The 20,655-nt window shown below is 45.8% G+C and overlaps 5 protein-coding genes across 5 annotated transcripts; 2 read left to right on the plus strand and 3 right to left on the minus strand.

Annotated features, from left to right (window-relative positions):
* Positions 1 to 624: 624 nt before the first annotated feature.
* ATNIH1004_000834 (uncharacterized protein) lies at positions 625 to 2,559 on the minus strand (the record flags this gene model as incomplete). The annotated part of the gene is made up of 4 exons (XM_033565539.1): positions 625 to 834; positions 909 to 1,980; positions 2,045 to 2,346; positions 2,398 to 2,559. The coding sequence occupies 4 exons, from the start codon at positions 2,557 to 2,559 to the stop codon at positions 625 to 627; spliced, it is 1,746 nt and encodes a 581-aa protein (XP_033431296.1).
* Positions 2,560 to 2,689: 130 nt separating this feature from the next.
* ATNIH1004_000835 (uncharacterized protein) lies at positions 2,690 to 6,296 on the minus strand (the record flags this gene model as incomplete). The annotated part of the gene is made up of 6 exons (XM_033565540.1): positions 2,690 to 3,167; positions 3,223 to 3,362; positions 3,461 to 3,706; positions 3,888 to 4,357; positions 4,428 to 4,892; positions 5,567 to 6,296. 6 exons carry the CDS (start codon positions 6,294 to 6,296, stop codon positions 2,690 to 2,692), a joined length of 2,529 nt encoding a protein of 842 aa, XP_033431297.1.
* Positions 6,297 to 7,008: 712 nt separating this feature from the next.
* On the plus strand, positions 7,009 to 7,769 carry ATNIH1004_000836 (SDR family NAD(P)-dependent oxidoreductase; the record flags this gene model as incomplete). The annotated part of the gene is made up of 2 exons (XM_033565541.1): positions 7,009 to 7,101; positions 7,188 to 7,769. 2 exons carry the CDS (start codon positions 7,009 to 7,011, stop codon positions 7,767 to 7,769), a joined length of 675 nt encoding a protein of 224 aa, XP_033431298.1.
* A 4,092-nt stretch (positions 7,770 to 11,861) lies between these two features.
* ATNIH1004_000837 (uncharacterized protein) lies at positions 11,862 to 13,229 on the minus strand (the record flags this gene model as incomplete). Its single annotated transcript, XM_033565542.1, has 1 exon — positions 11,862 to 13,229. One exon carries the CDS (start codon positions 13,227 to 13,229, stop codon positions 11,862 to 11,864), a length of 1,368 nt encoding a protein of 455 aa, XP_033431299.1.
* Positions 13,230 to 15,637: 2,408 nt separating this feature from the next.
* HMG1_1 (hydroxymethylglutaryl-CoA reductase) lies at positions 15,638 to 16,818 on the plus strand (the record flags this gene model as incomplete). The annotated part of the gene is made up of 2 exons (XM_033565543.1): positions 15,638 to 15,667; positions 15,739 to 16,818. 2 exons carry the CDS (start codon positions 15,638 to 15,640, stop codon positions 16,816 to 16,818), a joined length of 1,110 nt encoding a protein of 369 aa, XP_033431300.1.
* Positions 16,819 to 20,655: the final 3,837 nt, after the last annotated feature.

A 20,655-nucleotide genomic window follows, 5' to 3' on the forward strand; every position in this document is an offset into this window, starting at 1 on the left:
TCACCTCGAAGTTGGTTGCTACAACGGTGAAGATATCTAATTTACGTTAAATTACGACGACTGCAGTCGGAATTCAAGATTGCACAAGTTCGGAATTCGTAAGTTTCAACAATCTGGCGAGTAATTTCCATACATTTCACGTAAGGTACTCTGTGTTGACTTGATACTACAGTGTAAATTCGTATTCGTCTGCCTCAATTGAGCAAGTGATCTTGGTTCTCGCAACTAGTTAACAATCTGATTCTATATAGCAATCTGGGAAGATCTAAAGTTAAATAACTATCAGATAAAATTCATATATTAAACAACGTGGTCACTGGTTCTATGATCTACAACTCATCTAGAATGCAGAACCAAATGCGGGTTAGCATTAGGTCTACTCTAACCAAGTCTCCCACTATCTACAAGTCAGTACGGTATGATCCCGACAAAGGGAAATAACTAACTTTTTGCAGAATGTTCTCGATTCGCGGACTGCCAGTCAGTTCGTAGACCATCTGGAAATACTCCCGGGACAATTCGAATGGCCTCGCCGTCAGGTTGGGAATGTATTTCCCTATCAACTTTTCGGGAACAACCACATCGCATGTTCAAGAAACCGACGGAATCCGACCACGCGGTTTCTCAGTAGGCTGCTATGGAACGGGACATTGCATATAGGGGCACAGTGGCTTTACCCCGCGCGAGGATGAGCGGTTTTGCCGCTGCCTCTATTCGTCGCCGATGGGTCTCAATGAGCTCATTCAGCTGGCCCGGAGACTTTATGACCTTGACGGCATTGGGATCGATTGTAAGATCATCCAGCACGCCAGTTAAGCAGGCAAGGCTTGGTAACTGGGTCACATCTTTAGTCAAACCAATTGTTCGTGACTCAAGGGTGGGACACCTCGTTCATCTCCCGCACAGACATATTGCACATTGGAGATATTGTAATTAACCACTTCGAGGAATCCATTTGTTGCACCTGCAATCGCTGCGATGCATCGCTGAAGGTCCTGCTCTGTAAAATCTGTCGATTCGTAAGTGTCATTGGCACGCCGTGATATTAGATCACTCGCATCATTTGCACGTACCGTTCGATGCCCGTTTCGGATCCACTGCGCACATGGAATATCCATCGTTAGCTCCCCCCTGTGCCGCCATGACCCCGGCGTGGGCCTCGAGTCGCGTCGAAAGACCATCGCCGCCCATAGATCAATGGAGAATATATCTTCCATAGAGACCAAGGCCGCGTATTCGCCCAGCGAGTGGCCCGCAAAGTCACTGCGCGGTTCGATCAATCCCCGGGACCGGAGGTCGTGGACCTGTGCGATTTCCATTAGACCGAGTGCAGGCTGGGTAAATTGAGTTTCATGCAGGAGACCTCTGGAGGAACGGAAAGTGTACGAGCGACTGAAGTGGGTGATTTCCTCAAAGTACGGATATTGAATAGCCTGGCCTTGTTTGTTATACGTGTCGTCGGTGGTCCCACACTTGGCGGGCTGCCGGACTGGTCCGGTACAGATCCATGCCCATTTCCTGGACCTGGCTTCCCTGGCCGGTGAAAACATAGATGGTTGGAGAGGTTGCAACCTCCGCAGTAGCCGAAATAACTCGGAGTTTTGTAAGGCCTTTCCTGTAAGCATGCACCGCAATTGGCGCACCGATATTTTGTGGATACTTATGGTTGCTCTGCTTCTCAAATTAAATGGAAGCCTTGACACTAATACCTTGCAGGATTCTCTATTCTCGACGTTATCCAAAACAATCCGACCGAATTGACTGTTTTCTTCTCGGGGCCTCGTGGGAAGGCGGTCCGTAACAATTGCATCCGCCACGCATGCCCACGTGGTGAATATCCACCCCGAGGGAATCCCCCGGGAACACTTTGGCCTCGAAGGAACACTCCCAGGTGCGCATGCGGCGCGGGTCATTGCTGGCCAGATGCCATTCGACGAGTCCCCGGATGAGGCCGCTCGTGTACATCCCATGCGTAATGGGCTGTTGGTGGCCAGCATACAGGGCGAATAATGTGTTGTAATGAATGGGGTTACAGTCCCCTCACGCTTGCGCGTATTCGACACTCGACGAAGACACCTGACCGGTGAGGTCAGTCCGGAGAACCCGCGGAGTGTCAAAGAAATGAGCGCGGTGGCCCACCACACCGTGTCGGCGCAGGTAATCCTGCACGGGGTTCCGGGAATAACCCTGGCCGCAGAAGTCGACGGACCTAATCCGTATTTTCTCACTCCCAGAGAGACAGTAAACATGGCCCGTTGTTCGCATCTCCCGGTTACTTGATTTGTCCTGGAAGGTAGAGTGGCTCGTCAAAACAAAGACCAACTCCTTGCCCTGAAACTGCTCCAGCTGGACGTCTTGATCCAACCGGAGTCATGCCCGAGAGGCGAGCAAGGCCACATCAATTGGCGAATTCAGGTGGATTTGAACGGGGTCTTCCTGTCGATCTTCAAACTCTATGGAATCATTCGTGTGTGGTCTCGGGAAAAGGAAGGCTGTGGCCACTTGCACGATGGCCTCGCCATCTCGTGCGATGGTCACCGCCACTTCCATCGCTTCCATCGCGAGGGAGAGTAACCGGGACCGTTTCAGGTTTCATTTCTCGCCCACGATACCTAGGTAACACTGGACGAATACTGGATATATAGAAGACAGGTATCCCTAAGAACGGAATATACATAATCAAGACCCGTCAAACACATCGGGCCAATGGATCAAGCAGAAAGTTCCTCTCCTGCTCTCCCCGGTAAGGGGGCTTGTCTTTGGTCTCCAGCAGCGAATTATACAAAAACCCCCGATAGTAATAACGATCAGCCTGCTTTTGGCGGACCCTTCGTTTCGCGAGATACAACCCGTACGCCTCCTGCGAGATCGTAGCAAACAGATACCGTGGATGCACGCACAGCGCCTGGGCGTTCTTCTGTCCGAAGCCAAACGAACTCACCGAAACCGCCTTGAGTCCGGTGGTCTGGATCGGTTGGTTCAGGAAGGCTATCAGATCAGCCTCTTGCATCTGCGGATCGATGTTATCCGGGTTGAGATTCCCTAACACCAGCCCCGTGTCCAGCATCTGCAAGGCCCCGTTGACCATCCACCCGCCGGCCGCCCCAGGGGGTGTCCTGTTAGACTCTTCTGGTAGAACCCCAAGATGGGCCTTCGTCGCGATCGACCTAGATGACGGAGTTGGGTGTTGATCACCCAGGCTTCGTTGATGTCGTTGAGCACGGTCGAAGTGCCGTGAAGGAGGCTACATCCAGGTCATCGATGGAGAGGCCCCAGGTGGCCAAGGATCCACGCAGGGGAGCCACATGCGGATCGTTGTTCCAGAAGGCGTTTCCCAGCGCAAAGGTCGCGTCCCGCTCCTCCTTTTAGAACTCCTCACGGATCAATTGCTGCCTTTTTCCCGGTAGCGTGGCGGAAGCTGCTGGCCCTCAAGCTCGAGCTCGAGCTCCTCGAGCGCGACTCGATACGACTCGGCAATCTGGCGTTTGCGAAACAGAGGCCGCTTCCTTCGGTTGTCCAGGCTGAGCAGAGGAGAGGGCATGGAGCCGGGGATTTGCCGCGCGTGCACCAGCATCCCCTGGCCGGGAGCCGGCACGGACCGACCCGCTTTGTCGCTGGCGGTGCCCGCGAAGGCAATGATGCCGCAAATGGGCAGACCAAGATCGAGGGCGAGGCGGGTCATAGTCAGGACCTCGCAGCGCCGGGTCTTAACGTTGTCATTAGCCTTCTCCTCCTGATGTGGGAGGTTCCCGGATGTCTGCCTTGTCCCCGAGCTCAAGTTGGATCTGGCGAGCCTCACTCTCCGTCACGACCAGCGGCCCCAAGTCTTCTTGCGCGATCAGCTCATGGAGAAATGGTTTTTTCTCCGGGCTGTAGCCATCGCACACCTCCGGCTCGATCAGACGGATGCCGGACTGGGCCAGAATCCGCTCTTCGTAGACTTCTTTGATCGCGACGTCGGCCACTAATTCGCCGGTTCGCGCGTCCACCCAGCCTGAGAACGACTGCCCATCGCCGGTTGTCTGTTCTGTGTATCGAACCAAACCCATCATCCAGGCCATCTCAATGCATCCCTGGTGCGAAAGCCCGCCGTAGGCCTCCATCTCCCATCTGGCCCTCGAACTGCCCCAGGGCCCGACTTCACCAAATCCCGTCACCACCACCACCCGGTCGAGATCCACCATGCCATCCATTTGCGGTGAGAATGAGGCAATCTCAGACTGGTGGCTCAGCTCGCGAGGGAAGTCCAGCCACACATGAGGCATCCACTTCGCCGTCAAGGGGGACCCCTCTGCGATGGGGATGCCGGCGCCATCGGCCTCCAAGCACGACTCCAATGCGAGGGATTTCGGACGTCCTGAACCCTTTGCAACCCCCCTCTGATCCGCTGGACCCTGCGAGGCAATTCCTCCGCCACCTGCTCCAACCCCCCGCCCAGATCCGCATAAACGGCTCATCGTGGCAAAACTCCAGCATGGATCCGGCCATGAGACCGAGCAATCCGTGCGCCATTTCCTCCGTGGAGAAGGTCCTCACGCTATGCCGCTCGATGCCCTCGGCAACCAAGTCGTTGTGGTTCATGAGTGAAGTACTGCGTGTCCATCCGATCACGGCGCCGCAGATGGATAGATAGTCGGCCCACCCTTCGGAAGACCAGCGGTGGAACACTGTCTCCAGCGCTCGCTTTAATAGTCCATCTCCGGTGGTAAAGCCCGCCAAATACTTTCCGGCTTTGTAGCTCCTTGTGACGCGCGAAATAGGCATGCTTTTGCACTTGTGGAGAGCTCGGTCAATATCATAATCTGTCGGCTGAAAAGACTTCGCCTTTCCTGCTACACATTTATACAAAAGACTGCTCAGAAGGGCAGCGTCTTCAATGGCAGAGTTGGCACCTTGACCAATATTAGGATGTACCTAGACAAAATACGGTCAGTTTTCGGTGGCATCGCATCGCAATTTTAACAGATCCTAAAATAGGCTTCAGGCTGCTAACTTGCGTTATGTATGCTATCACCGATGCAAACAATACGGCCCCACTAAGGTCTTAAGGGAACGCGTTGCGCACAGGCTAGGAAGGTCTTGTAAGCTAGATAAGGTTGTTAAGCTTATTACTAGCAGCCCGGGCTTATAACCTATGTTGTGGATTCAGAGAAAGATAGCATTTAAAAGAAGACAAGACGTAGATTGAGCAGTATCTTGCCTAAATAGATACAAGAAAAGGGAGAAGATTCAGGGGTTAAAAACCCCGCATGCTTGCCAAGGCGCTAGCTATATACTAGTTATACACCATATCCTCAACAGGCTTGACCCATATAGATTGTAACACACAGAGTCGTCCATAGAATCGAGTATCTATCGAATGGCATCCGGTCCTCAGTAGGCTACGTACGTGTAGCTGATATAGCTTCATTCTGTCCTTCTTCCCCTGAAATCACAACAGACATATATAAGCGAGGACTACGCTGATCCTTCGGATAGTCCTTCGGGCCGAACTTATATTCATAACACTACTAAATGCGCTCTGCGGTAATGAAGGCGTACCCGAGCTCTTTAAGTGTTGACATACTTTGCGCAATTTCAAGAATCTTTTCGCCAACTTCACCCTCGAGGGAGAGCCCAGGGAATTTGTAGATAGGCCGGATGTTATCTCGAATGTCGGTGAATTCAATGACCTTGAAGCCCGTCTCGTGCAGGAAATCTTTGAGGTCACCGCCGGAGGGCATGGGTGGGACCTGAAAGAATTCGCGGAAGCGCGCTATCACCTCGGGATTGGGGCAGCCAGCATCGAGAAATAGGTCTGCAATAGCTAGTCGGCCACCAGGACGAAGCACCCTTGCGATATTCGCAAGGGCAGCGCGTCTATCGTCCATATGCACCAGAGACTCGATGGCGTAAGCGCCGTCAAAGGAGGCATCGGCAAACGGGAGGTCCATGGCATTGGCGAACTGGAAATGGACTTGTCCAGCTTTCGTGTTGCTTTTGTACTGAGATTGAGCAAGTTCAATTTGGTGGTTGCTGACAGTTATGCCGGTAATGTGAACATCGTGGGCTGTGGCGATTTGTACCGCCGATTTACCAGTGCCGCAACCGACGTCGAGAATGCGCTGACCTCGGGCAGAGGAGAGTCGCTCGCCGATTTCACGAGTCAACCGCTCAGTTGCTACCTCTATTGTGTCCTGTCTTCCAGGGTCATCCCAATAACCAGCATGGATATATCCTCCCAGCACAGCTGTGAAGTGGCTGGTATATTGGTCGTACATGGTACCAACCTCAGTCGACGTTGGTTGAAGAGACATTGTTATGTTGTTTTGAAAGAAAAAGGAGTATAAGCAGCGCAGAACTAGAGTAAAATTGGCCTTGAGAAAAATTAGGATACCGTTCTATAGTTGGTTTTGTCCTATTATAGGCTGTATATGTTACAGATAAGTCATAAATTCACGGATAATAGTGCATGCGAGCTAAGAAACTCGAACAAGATTTAGCTACAAAGCCTACAATGAACATCTGGCGTAGTTGTGTCGTCATATATTATTAAGCTCGGAAGTCACTCAATCTTCATATTTTACCGTATCATGGTTGTTATTCTTCAATATGTATATTTAGGTATAAGAAGCTTTCTTGAAAATTCTTTTACCTATGATTATTCAATACTTTGGGAATAGTTGTTAACATAAAAATTGGTCGTATTCTTTTCAGCCAATCGTATTCATAATATGACTATCTAATCGACATAGTATATTATGCATATTTTGCCTACTTATATGTGTGGGAGCTTGGTTGAACTGCTGAACAATTGCCACACGGATCAAGCGGGAAGGGTGACTGTTTAGGTAAACGGGGATGGCCAGTTAATTAAATCGTTCCGTAAAAAAAGGTTAGCACCCATAAACAGTGACTTAATGGAGGCCTAGAGACCCCTGTAAAGATAAACTACAATGCTCAGCTTACCTTTTCTATTTCTCCATTTCAAACTACTCTGATTATCACTATCTGTAGTGTACGTACAGCATGAGTCTCGTTGGAAAAATTGCCATCGTCACCGGGGCCTCCCGTGGCATCGGGGCTAGCATAGCGCTGGAGCTAGCACGACAAGGAGCAAAAGTATGTGTTTCACTTCATCCCCACCTCCGCCCCCCAGCCTTCAAATGCTATATTCTAGTAGAAGCTAGAACTAATACATCAAGCAGGTCGCCTTGACCTATTCCAGCCCAGAGAGTGAAAGTGCCGTGGACGAAGTTCTCTCCCAGATTGCATCGTTGTGCCACGGACAGGGAGCGATCAAAGTCCTCGCCGATCTGCGAGACTCTAAGGCGGCGGACAAAATCCTATACGCGACGCTTCGGGCCTTCCCAACCGCAGACACCAAGATCAATATTCTGGTGAATAATGCAGGGGTTTCCCACTCCGAGGCACTCGTCAACACCAGCCCCGACGAAATCTCCTCCGTGTTTAATATCAACGTCCACGGCACCATACTTATGGCCAAGTCTGTGATTCCGCATCTACGCTCACCAGGTCGTATCATAAATATCAGCTCGATTGCGGCGCGTCGCGGCGCCCCGGGTTATTCGATCTACATTGCGTCGAAGGCCGCCGTGGAGGGTTTCACCAGAGCGTTGGCTTGTGAGCTGGGTCCTGAGGGACATACGGTTAATGCAATTGAGCCGGGATTGGTGGAAACCCGTATGCTGACAGACACTGTGCCGAAGGGTTTGCTGGAGTATGTGAAGATGAGCACGCCCCTGGGGCAATCGCTCCGCTCTGCCTGAGGAGATTGCCCGCGTAGCTGTTTTCTTAGCTGGGGCGGATTCAGGATGGGTAACGGGCCAGTCAATTAGCGTTAGTGGAGGATTGCACATGATTTAAGGTGCGTTTGGTCTGGATGTAGATTGTTGGATGGTGGCCAAGGACTTGTTCTACTATATTATAACAGAATCATAATGGATCCACCGCAGTCACGTGTGTGCGGGTGGAATCAGAAATACGGCCAGTATGGAGCCTACATTTCGCAACTACGGCCCCATAGGGCCGGGCCGTCTTTTGGCCACAACTCGTGGTTCCATCCCGCCCCTTTCCGGCCGTAAACATGGAATCGGTTGTTGTTTATAATTCTGCTATACATATAGTCTGCGCTTACATCCATGCCTAGACGCAAGCGGTCCGTCGTCGAACCTGTTCCTGACGATTACCAATATTGCTCTCGCTGTAAAACAATGATTGGAGGATGTGCACTCCTATCCAAATATTGATTTGGTTATATACAACAAATATCCGCTTTGGGGTTTCAAACCTCTAGTTTCTTAATTTTTAATGAAGACATTCAGTCTCCCACTTCAGTTATTTTCAGACTCTTGAAATCTTTCGTTCGTGCACTATCTGGTGGAGAAACAAACAGATAATAAAGCATGCACTGTCCTCAACTTTCTAGCTAGAAACCTGCTCTATGTTTTCATGGGAGCGACTGTTATACCTGTCCCAAATTTGGGAAGATTATAAATCCTGGGAAGAAGGCCATTCATGACCCATACGATCATCGGTAATATTCCATCCACACGGAAATCATACATTAATTGAATGTAACACAAGCATTACCGAACCTAATGCCCCAGAGAAGTAGGAATCCTTCGCCAGCACTTGATAGATAAATCCTTTTCCATGTAAAAGCTAAGCAAGGCTTTGTTCCCCCTATTCTTGAATGGGTTTTATAATACAGGTAACTAAGTGTAGTTATTTACTGTATCTCTCCCCTAATCCTAGGTAATCACCCAAATATACACCAAACTATGGGCTTATGTCTGCTTGCGGAATGTAGGATAGTTATGTAACCCAGTCAAGGCCGACAGGACTGACATGGAAGCACCACTGCTCCACTAATTAATAATTAGTCCCGGACGCTTTAAGTGGAGAGGAATGGCAGCTAAATAGCGAACTGCATAAAGTAATTCTCTATTTTATTAGTATCCGATAGTTTTTGACGCTGCTTTAGTATAAATAATTTGGCAATCTTGTTGTATAGAAAGATCAAATATACGCGTTGTCCAGAGTAATCCATAAGAAGCATTACTTGAATAGCAGATACTGTGTTCAGGCTGCAGAAGAGGGAGCCTATCAGCGAGTTGGAACTAAATTATTATTCTAAGAATGTACTTATGTCATCGACAACCCTCTGATTCATAGAACCTTGGTATCGCCTGGAATATGTTCTCCAATGCGGTTACAGAAAATTCTTCTTGTTTCTCCCATATATTGCGAAACTGGACATTTTCCCGGATTTTTATGTCGGCTAGTTCCCGGCATCTGGTCATTGCATCCTCCATGGAGAATCGTGGAGCACTTCCATATATGTATTCCCGGTCAAGCTTCTGGATGAGAAACCAGTGAAGGCGCCCGTCCCTTCCTGAAATTGTCCAAATGTTCCCTCCATCGCCGATGCGAATAATTTGCTCGCCAGCCCTCATCTCCGGAATAGAAGAAATACCAAATACGCAAACATACTTTACCATCATGCCTGTACATAGTAGATAATCCGTTAAATCTTTTTTTTGCCTTATAAGGCTAGTGAGATACTAACTGTTCTTTTCGCTCTCTGTGATCATACCATGCAGCAGTAAGTCGACTATTTGCCACATTTCTCCCGTACTCGGCTATGGACTCCATCGGCGCCCACGACAAGGTCTCCCTCATAGAAGCTGCCATCCTTTGTGTGGACACGCATTCGGCTCTCTTGTTGATAGTCGATTCAAACAATGGCTTTATTAATCATGGATATTGGATCGATCTGGAAGAGAGGTATACGGAATTTGGGGTAATTTTTGTCTATCCAGAAAGGCAACGGGATATCCGGATCTAAAAGAAGGATTAAAGGAGAACAATAACCTATGATACTTGATTGCATACCGTTGGTGGATACTTTTTGAGAGGCTGCTTTTGAAGTGAAAGCCATCAGAATAACAGAAGTGAGTTGTGTCCATCGGTTCGATCAGCATTTTATGGCATAATAAATACTCAACTGTTCCAATATAAGTGCTCCGTTTGGCATAAACCCAACAGAACCACCCTCCTGGCGAGCTATTTATTTCCTTTCGTTTCTCGAGTAATAAGTATTCGATCCCTGCTTTGTGCAGGCAATGAGCCAGTGATAGGCCAGCAATTGATAACCCCACAAGGATAAACTTGGAATCCAGGATTTTTGGAAGGCATTTTTGAAATTCTTAGAGCTTATTGCAATATAGGGAATAAAAAAGCGAAGAAATTTGCTAAGAATTGACTGTCGTTGGTCACGATTTAAGTAAACTGCTGAAGAATCTACATTTTATAGTTTAGCCTTGAAGGAGGTTGGCTATATCGCTCTTTGTGCAATGAGCTTGTCACCAGTGACGTACTGATAATGTAGCTCACTGTATGCTACCATGTAACACACTAATTTTGACAATTCGGGGTTTTTAGTTGAAAATGTTCCGGAGCCTGCAAAAATCAATAAAACTGTGTTAAATATTACGTGATAATACAGATATATACTTCTATCTACCAGAGAGAGCGTAGACGAACGCTTCCTCATGTCTAAGTGTCCCTTAGCCCCTGAATATGATATATCACATCGCTGCGGGACTAGGATATACGAAGGTGCCTTAGGCACCCTGATTTCCAACAGTACACATAAACTCCTAAGTCCCGCGGAATAAATATCGTTTCACACTGTATATATGTTTTAAATTTTATTATTTTTTCCCACTCTATAATACGGAAATATGATAAATACAATTGTATGTACTGTAATATAAAGAACCAGAAAAAATATAGGCTTTCCAGTCCACTATATGTATATTTAGTATAATAATAGTGTATATATATATTTAAGACCCTCTCGATATGTTATGGTTGAGATATTAGGTCCTAAAAAGCCCTATATTATATGCAATACGAGGTGGCCGACTCGCTTTCATGGCCGGCTCGCTTACCGAATACGTTAACTAAGTTAGTTACCTAACTAGTTAACTAACTGTCAAATAATATGGCCGTTGGTGGACCAGAATCATGTGACTGGATCGGGGTAAAACCCCCGTGGAGCACACAACAAAATAATCAATCAAGAATAACCAAGAATAATCAACATAATCAAGAAGAGCCCAACCAGCTCAATTCATTCAAATAAGACCTTTTCACCAATCGTACTCTATTTCCTCTTCGGGACTAGCCGTATATCTGACACTAACTAGTTAATGATTTTATATGATTACCTAATAAGCGGAGTCACGCCCGAGTCTATTCCTGTATCCTGGGATTCCTCGTGAAGCGACCGTGGCTCTACCTCGGAGAATTAACAGACTTAACAATACTGAGATACAAGGTTCAGTCAGAGACAAGAGTTGACAAGAGTTTTTTAAGTCACTAGAGTTTATCCATAGTATAGATTCTTTATTATATAAACCTTAAATGGTGCGGGCTGGCGAGGTTATGCTTTTTTAATCCACAGCTGATTTATGCTAATAAAGAACGGCTGGAACTTAATAAAATAAAAATTTACTGTACTGGAGGATGCAGATATCGTGTGACCTATCTAAATGGGATATGAGGGATTATCCAAATTAGTGTCCTTAAAAAACATTGCGATGTAAACTCTAAATCAAATTCGCAAATGTTGCTAGGATCATATAGCTAGCCTTATAATTTTTTTTTGGGAGCATGCACGACTTGCCTCCGGTGGACCAGTAAGGGGGCGAGAAACTGGAGCACAGGTACGTTTACATTCTTGTGCAATAAATGATGTACATACAAGATTAACTGGTTTGCAAAGTCCTGATCCGTGTTCAACCCTACTTTTTCCAGCACAAGGGAGGTGTGTATGCTTATAATATCGTTCCTCAAGATAAAAACCCCCGAGTTATAATGTCATAGGCTCGATCATGGGCACACCAACAATCATTCTGTCCCGTCGCCTCCATGTATGTCATACGGGCCGAGTGGGCCAGATCAGTAAGTGTATAATTATGTGGAAATTCCTTCGCTTTGCCACAGTTGCATCTGCGCCAAGTAGACAATTCTTCACTTAGCGGCTTTGCCGCAAATGCTTCCTTTATATCAACATTATGGCGTCGCACGTGGCGAAAATCATGGTTTTGTCTGCACGTCTTCCAGCGTTGCCCAACCATAGTAGCAAAGGACCAACCAACACAAATTCTTTTCACGCCGTAATGCAACATATCACTGGACAACAATGCAGCATACGCTGTCTCGCTGTTGCAACGCATCAGTCGACTAACTGCCGGGGCGACGTTAGGTGCATCACCAGACATTATATCGCTTGTTTCCTCAAATACATCATGTGCGAGTATTATAGCTATCGCCTGAAGTAGCCGCGACCCACTGTCCAGAGATACTCCATGCCGGACTAGTTCTGCGCCAGCAGTGGGATATCCACCTCCGTGCAGCGCCCTCGCTGCGCACCAAGAAATGGGCTCTTCATCTGCTGAAACAGAAATGTATGGTTTCCGGCCCATAGCTTTCCGTACAGTGATACCAAGAAGTGTTGGAACGTATACCTCTCGGATCCACTGAGGATTGCAGGCCTCCACGCTTAACTCTTTTAAAGCATATGCCCATGCATATTGGATGTCATGAATGGGTATATTGGCATAGTCCGCTCCAATTTCACATAGGGCATAATTGGTCCATGTACAAGCGTAACTGTAAATGAGGGTTTTCGGCATGGAGATGAATCCCAATGCCGCATAGTTTAGTGTGGCGTCACCCACGTCAGTTACAAATATGGAATCCAGTATCGCGTTAGAACCCTGGTACATTGTCTGCGGATAGCGAGAGCGAGAGTGGTTTTTGAATCTGCTCTTGTCGTTGGCATACTTCACCGATGCATCATTATTTCTCTTTTGCAGGATACTCCACCAGCCATTAGGCAGCCCGGTATGTTGACTCAGAGTCTCAAGTTTCCGCATGCTTTTATCAGTTAAATGCCAGCACTCGGCAGTATGTTCGATCCACGGCTTGTCGGCGTATCCTCCATGCCATACCCATTTATCGAAAGAATCAATGTCGTGAGATTGTCCTGTAACATGTTCCAAAAATTTTTCACTGTCGTCGATGTCATTGCAGCAGCTGTACAAGGCCTTGTCACAACTGTTGGAAAGCATGTTTAACTTATGGCCTGCCCAGTCGCTTATGGAGGTTTCCCATGTAGCATCTGCGGCTTTCTCTTCCAGATTATTGAGATCCATGACTCTAAATACCTGTAATAAGGTTCCGAGTCTCCTCAGGCTTAGAACACAGCAGATTTTTGTAAACTGAAGATGCAAAGAGACGTGTTGATGATTTCAGATAACCACGAGTACAATCTTTTTCCTCTCGCAATGATGTTAGCTATTCAGCTAGGAGACGCTTGATCTATACAGGGCAAAAGAACGTACTGTCCTTTTGAGCAGCGAGGCACAGGCTCTTTTGAACAAGATGAGCTCAATAATATGTTAGTGACCTCTAGCTGCTACGTCTCACTGCTGACGTAGAGACTCTTTTGCCCTTTTGAGATATTGTTTGAGACTCAAGCACGTAATTAATCAAGGTAAACCAATTTATACTTGCTTTTCAGCGTCTATATATATAGTATTCGAATACTTCCCTATATATAGAGCTGAGTAAGCTAATATACACAATTCAAAATATATTATAAGGTGTCTGATTCTCAATAAATACAACTATTGAGCTTTCTTCAATTTATCTACTATTGGTGGCAATAGATGATTGTAAGCACATCAACCCAGATGCTTCTCATGGGTTCATGGATATATTAACTTTTCAGCATTATTAAACATAAATAATGTCATTTTTTGCCTTTTGCAACGAATATATGGCAATATAGTTGATTTCTAATTTCTAGAACCATTCAATTCACTGAACGTTGTGGATACCACAAGAGTCCAACATAATAGAACAAGCTTCATAATAGAACCTGTGAGAACCGCAGTTAACCAGCACCACAATTAGACCAAGTTTACATGTATTCTATGTATTTGGGCGGTTTATGCTGGGCAGTGTTCCCATGGGCGGCCAAAAAAGTAATATTACGAAGTCTAATCGCACTGCAAGAGGGGCTGTTTGAACGAGAGGTTTTACAGAAAGTATAAATATAGGAAGCCCTATGATATGTATATTTTATATTGATTCGAGCTATGTTTTGAGGTATTTCGTGGGGGTAAGCGCCAGCGGGGAGCATATATCCACAAGCACATAGAGACGTGGACCCAAACTCCTCTCCACACTTCGTATTTAGTCAATGGGAACAACTATTATTGGATGACTGACCCAACAGACAGGTGCTAGTCCTTTAAAAGAGCTTTGAATTGAGTTCACAGGTCAGTGTCGAGCTGAACTGTATCCTGCTTCGAATTAACCTACTTTGATTCCATAACTATTACCAATCCGCAGTACCCTATATTAAAAATCCCTAGGCCTTTAAACATTTAAAGTGCTTTAGTCCCAAGAGTCCTTTAAAAGAGCTTTGAACTAAGTTCATAGGTCAGTGGTCGAGCTGAACTCTATCCTGTTCGAATTAACCTACTTTGATTCCATAACTATTACCAATCCGCAGTACTATATTAAAAATCCCTAGGCCTTTAAACAATTAAAGTGCTTTAGTCCCAAGAGTCCTTTAAAAAGAGCTTTGAACTAAGTTCACAGGTCAGTGGCTGAACTGCATCCAGTTTCGAATTACCTTGTTCGATTCCATAACTATTACCAATCCGCAGTACCCTATATTAAAATTCCTATTTAGGCATAGCTAAAAATTCTGACAGACTATACGTGCTTTGTCCAACAGAACTGATTGCTAAATTGAGTTAGTGCTATTAAATTAAGAAGGCGGTAAACAACTCTCTCGGATTCGGACCGAGATTTCCAATCCGAATCCTCACCGAATGTAATTAACTCTGATTGGCGGCCACTGAAGTATTAGCAAAGCTAAGATTTATAGTTTTAATACTCAACATCTTATATACTCCAGATGATCGCAGTAATTTCCCTAGTTCGTTCCACTATAAGCACTAAATATTCTGCCAATTTTTGGCTTAGATAATTAATTTGGCTAACTATTCTAGATGCCAAGATATCTTTATATTCCTTGAAAAAGAAGGCTGAAGATTGATCCTCGCTCGCTACTTCAAAGAGGATTAAGACTTAACTATAATGTATAAGGGAGATTCGTGGCAAAATTATGCAATTGCATAGGTTTTAAACTGCAATGGAACCGCAGAACCGCGAGGTTCGGTTCAAGGCTCTAGATGTTGGAACTGGAACTGTACAATTTTCAGGCCTACATTAGTCTTTAAAGGCAACGTAATCTTCCTCCTGTATATTAGCTTTCGTTTGACCTTTTCTCTCATTTGATCCAGGGATATAGAAACATACATTCCAATCTGGTTCCATGGGATAGTTGATCAGTTCGGCGATTTCGGCCTGGGAGTGCCAGGCATTCAGGTTAAAAGCATTGCACCAGTGAATCGACCACTACATAATAACATAGCGCAAAGTTGATCATTCGACGCATATTGTCCTCTCTAAAGCATTAGAAGAGCTAGTAACGAAGCTCCATTTTCTTTCATATCGTAAATGCTGTATAAGAAAGGGGTGAAATATGTGTGAAAAAGAAGTTAAAGAAAGCGAGGTATGTTTTGCTTATCACACACAATATTATCCCTCTACTTATAACACCATATATTTGCTGATACTCTATAGTTGGGGACACATATTCTGGACGTTGAGATTATTCCCAAACCCGCGGCCGGGCAATTCAAATGCCATTCACAATTGAAGAGCGATGGCTTAATTCATGAAATCGACTCGAAAAATAATCATCTATACGAAAGTAGGGAGCGCAGTTTGACACTGAAAAATGTGGGTACAAATGCAGGATCCCCAGCGGAGGCTGTTGAGATGCGGCGAGAATTCTTAGAAAAGTGCGTTTATAAATTAAGAAGAGCAAACTTCTTGGCGTGCCTGCCATTTAAAAACTATGATTATTTTGGGGCCCGTGGGTGCTGCGAGAATGTGATCGGATACATGCCAATCCCAGTCGGGATTGCTGGGCCACTTTCTGTCGACTGTGAAAATCTCTATATTCCTATGGCCACTACCGAAGGAGCTCTGGTTGCAAGCGTTTCACGCGGATGCAAAGCAATAAATGAGTCTGGAGGGGCAGTCACAATCCTAACTGCAGATGCCATGACAAGAGCACCCTGTTTACAATTTCCAAACGTCAACCGCGCATATGCAGCGAAGTTGTGGCTCGAGTCGTCAACAGGAATACATGAAATAGAGAAAACTTTTTTGGCGACCAGCAACTTTGCAAAACTTAAGAATATACAACCAATCCTCATTGGAGAGCATTTATACGTCCGATTCGCCGCTACCACTGGAGATGCAATGGGTATGAATATAATGTCAAAATGTGTTGAAAGTGCAGTGTCGACTATAAAATTGCATGGCTTCCATGACATGAGAGTTGTGGCTCTCTCCGGCAATGTATGCACCGACAAAAAACCATCTGCTTTGAATTGGGTTGAGGGCCGTGGGAAGAGCGTCGTGGCACAAGCTTATATCACTCACGCCACTATTAAGCGTGTCCTTAAAACTGAAGTCCCAGATATTGTGGCATTGAACGTATCTAAAAATTTAGTTGGGAGTGCTGTGGCTGGCTCTATTGGAGGCTGCAATGCACATGCGAGCAATGTTATATCGGCAATTTTCGCAGCGACTGGACAAGACATCGCGCAAGTCGTCGATAGCTGTCACTGCATTACAACCATGAATGAGTGAGCTTCGTTTTCCAATTCTACAAATATAAATTTTAACAGGCATATAGACATTGCGGCGGACTACTGATATCAGTGTCTCTTCCCTGCCTCGAGGTCGGAACTGTTGGAGGTGGAACCACTCTTCAACCACAACAGGCAATGCTTCACCTTCTCGGTGTTGATGGTTGCAGCCCGGGAAATACCTGTAGCAACTCCCAAAAACTCGCAAAAATCGTGGCAGCGGCTGTGCTAGCTGGAGAACTGAGCCTTTGCTCGGCACTTGCATCTGGTGACTTAGTTCGTGCTCATATGCAATTGAACAGGAAATCAGGATAAAAATTACAATTTCGAATCAACCAGCGACTTGGTTTGAAATCTAACGACTGTATATTCATTTCTTAATAAAATAAATATCATGTACTTGTTAAAAGATATTGTAGAATAAAATTTGATAGATTATCTTGTTATTTGCATACTATTGCTATACCAAAGAATCCGCGCTTGGTGTAATCCTCTGTAGATAGTAGTATGTCCATACTCCACGGCTCCGCACTTCGACCAATAGTGAAAGTAATCACTACTTGCACTTTCAGCTTCCTCTCTTTACTTTGGAGTTGATGTGACTCAGGGGGGGAAGAAGGCAGTAAGCCCATCGAACAGCTGCACGCAACCAGTTGCCTAGTATAGAGAACGATATATTGATATCCTAGACCACGATAACTACCATATTTCCTTGGATGGTTGTCTCGCGCGTCTCTCTAGAACACAGGAAAGGGGCGAAGTACTCTGGGGTGTGAACCCCGCACATTAGGCAGCCGCTTAAGATGCAGATATTATCACTCTCCTTCCTGCAATATCCCAAAACAGATAAAATGAAGCGAAAGTAATTAGGAAGCCGAAACAGAAAATGAATGTGTAGCTTTGAATTACCAATCTGAGGTTCTAGATGTTGTATTGTAGAAACATTATTCTAACCTCAGTGCCTTGACCATGCGCTTTAAGACATCTGCTTTAGTTGCCTTTGTAAGCCCGTCGGCGAGCATCTCGGAGGTAGGGTAGTCTTTCACTTTTTTTGAATCACTCCCCGCCCCCGGCAAAAGCTTTTTTCCTTGCTACGGCCAACATAATTATGGTTGCTCCTTATTTTCCACCAGAAATTATTGCCCAGATTCTTTCCTATGTTACACCTGAGTCACTCGCCCCTTACGCCTGCATCAACGCACTATGGCAGGTGATCGTCGAACGTCAGACTTTCTCCGCCCTTAACATCACTACCGCTGGACTTTCCGATCTCCGACATATCGTTACCCCACAGAGATACCCTCTTGTTCGCAAAATATATCTAAAGTCAACGGTAGCAGAATATAGTGTCGCCGAGCGTGTTCAAGTTGAGACCGACAAAGACCCAGCTGTAATAATCAAGCATTCACAGAGAGAATCTGCACCCTTTTTAATATCTTAAGCTCATGGTCTACAAATGGCGAATACGAACCTAGTATCCAACTAACTATTAGCAATGTCTCGCCTAGCGACTTTAATAAGGATTCAAATTGCAGCTATAGACGCTTACTTGTATGAAACAGCCAGGCGTGGATATACTTCACTGGCGGTACATGTCGTCTTACGTGGAGTTGCTTAAACCAACGTAGGAACTTCCTAACCTCGGTGTTATTTCTTATCTTGTGGTTGATAGAGGGATAGAGAGAAATATTGCGCCGGCTACGGTATCGAAACTAATATCTCGATTACCTAGGCTCCGTATATTAACGGCGAGGTTGTCCGATAATGAGAGAAAAGGTAAAAAACTTCGGGATAGGTTAAGAAATGGTAACCTGCTTCTTTAAACCTAACGCTCTGGTTGTTCCTTCTTGGTTGTAGCATTAACATAGAACTCGCTATTTGTCTTGCCCAGTGGCCTTTATCTCTAAAATGCTTTTACCTTTACTATCCCGGCGAGGCCCCGAGAGACGCAGACTTTCCTCCATTGAAGCGCTCCAAACAAGGAGCAGATGCATTCTGTATAACATTTAAACAACTAAGCCAGCAGCTCACTATCATATATCTGGATGGCATCATGGTCGGCCCCGAGCTGTTTTGGCCGCAGGACGATAATAAACAACTGTACTGGCCGAATCTCACATACTTCTACCTGACCTATGCTGCTTCCACTCTGTCTGGCGAATGGCTCTTTGAACGAGACCCGCGATGTCCAAAATACAATTTTAACCATAATTCAGAGAATTTGTACATGCCCACCACCTATGAATGACGCACCACAGCACAAATTTCCCGATGACTACCGCACTGCGCCATTACCTATTATAAATAGGTTTATATAGCTGCTGCGTATGCTGCGCGACACATGCCGAAATTGGAGACAATGTCTCTTGTCGCGCAGGTCCAGGTGGGGATAAATGGCCTACTAGGACATGACATACTCCACTGCGAAATAAAGCATGAATTTCACTACGAAGGTGAACAAGGCCGGGTGAGCTGGGTGGGTACGTCTGAATTTCCACTTTTATCTGGACCCGGGAGGCTTGGTAGATAGTTGCAAACACACATGATCATTCTTGTTTAATCGTTGAAGTAATATAATTCTCCTTTGTTTTATCGTTGTGAACTAACAGGTTTATAGAATATTGTCGAGAGCGGCTCCACTCTCTCCAACATAGCTCCAAACACTGGATAAAGAATGGTTATATCTATCTATTTATACTGCTATGTAGTTTCTACCTAACCCGGACTAAGTCTACTTTCTCTGTTAAACAAGATATTCTAGCTACACTTTAATCATCATTTCTGCTAGGCACGGGTAGTGATTTTTTTGGGTAGAACTACTCCAATAATATGTATATTTATGGGGAGAATGATAACAAGTAAATTTTGAGGACTTAAAGTATCGTGATGATCACACGTGGTCAAAAGGCCCGTCAGTTGCAAGGCCCACATGTGTGTTTCTCGTCTCAACTAGTATATTTGTCTCCTTTTCTAACTTTCTTGTTTTAGAGAAGGTGAAGCATGAGACGATGGGAGTTTTCTAGTGGGAAGGACCTGGAATTTTGTTTGTGATGGAGAGTTGCAGCAATGAAATAACAGATGCTGGAACGTCTTCGTATATAAGAAAATGTAATTGATTGAGAACGAAGTATCGATCGCAGAAACTTGTGAACCATGCTGGCGAGCGTCACAGAGCCCCTGGGGCCCGCCCAAACGTAGGCGCGGGGCTGTGACTACAAGGCGGCATTAGGCATCTGACAAGGCTGCACGGACTCGCGTGCGATGCCATGGTCGGTGACGTGGTGGTTACCGTCACCTCTATCCAGGTCATCTACATCAGCCGTGTACCTAGCTAAAACTGGCCGGCCGCAACCGTCAGGAAGCCTAGTAACCGTGGAGAGAAACAAAATGTTTTTTTTCCCGGAAACGTGTGCAGTAAGCAACTTAGCCTTGCCAATAGAGGAATCTGTTTATCATGTTTTATACATTTAAATGTTTGATTTCGGGGTTAGATCGTTTTTCAGCAGATGCTCGTTGACTTATAAATCGGCAATAATAATCATAGGTGCTGAAGAAACAAAAAAGAGCCAGTCGGATTACTCCCTACCGAAGTTTGGCCTCGAAGTTGGAGCAGAAGAAACGATGACTATAATTGCCCATTCCATTGATAATGTCATTCTTTTATTTAGTGGGTAAAGGGGGATGGTAAAAGGACGCTATAAGGAATGTAATCGCTGGTGACGCTAGCGTGGTGCATTTTATTAAGGCTACCTTGCTCAGGCTACTTACCCCTCTGCTCAACCCCTACCCAGTGATCAACTTAGGCCGCTCAGGGCGTGCTCAGATCTGCTCAGTGAGC

This window comes from Aspergillus tanneri, assembly GCF_003426965.1.
Source record: "Aspergillus tanneri strain NIH1004 chromosome Unknown AapTan_2_pilon_pilon_pilon, whole genome shotgun sequence".
NCBI classification, from domain to species: domain Eukaryota; kingdom Fungi; phylum Ascomycota; class Eurotiomycetes; order Eurotiales; family Aspergillaceae; genus Aspergillus; species Aspergillus tanneri.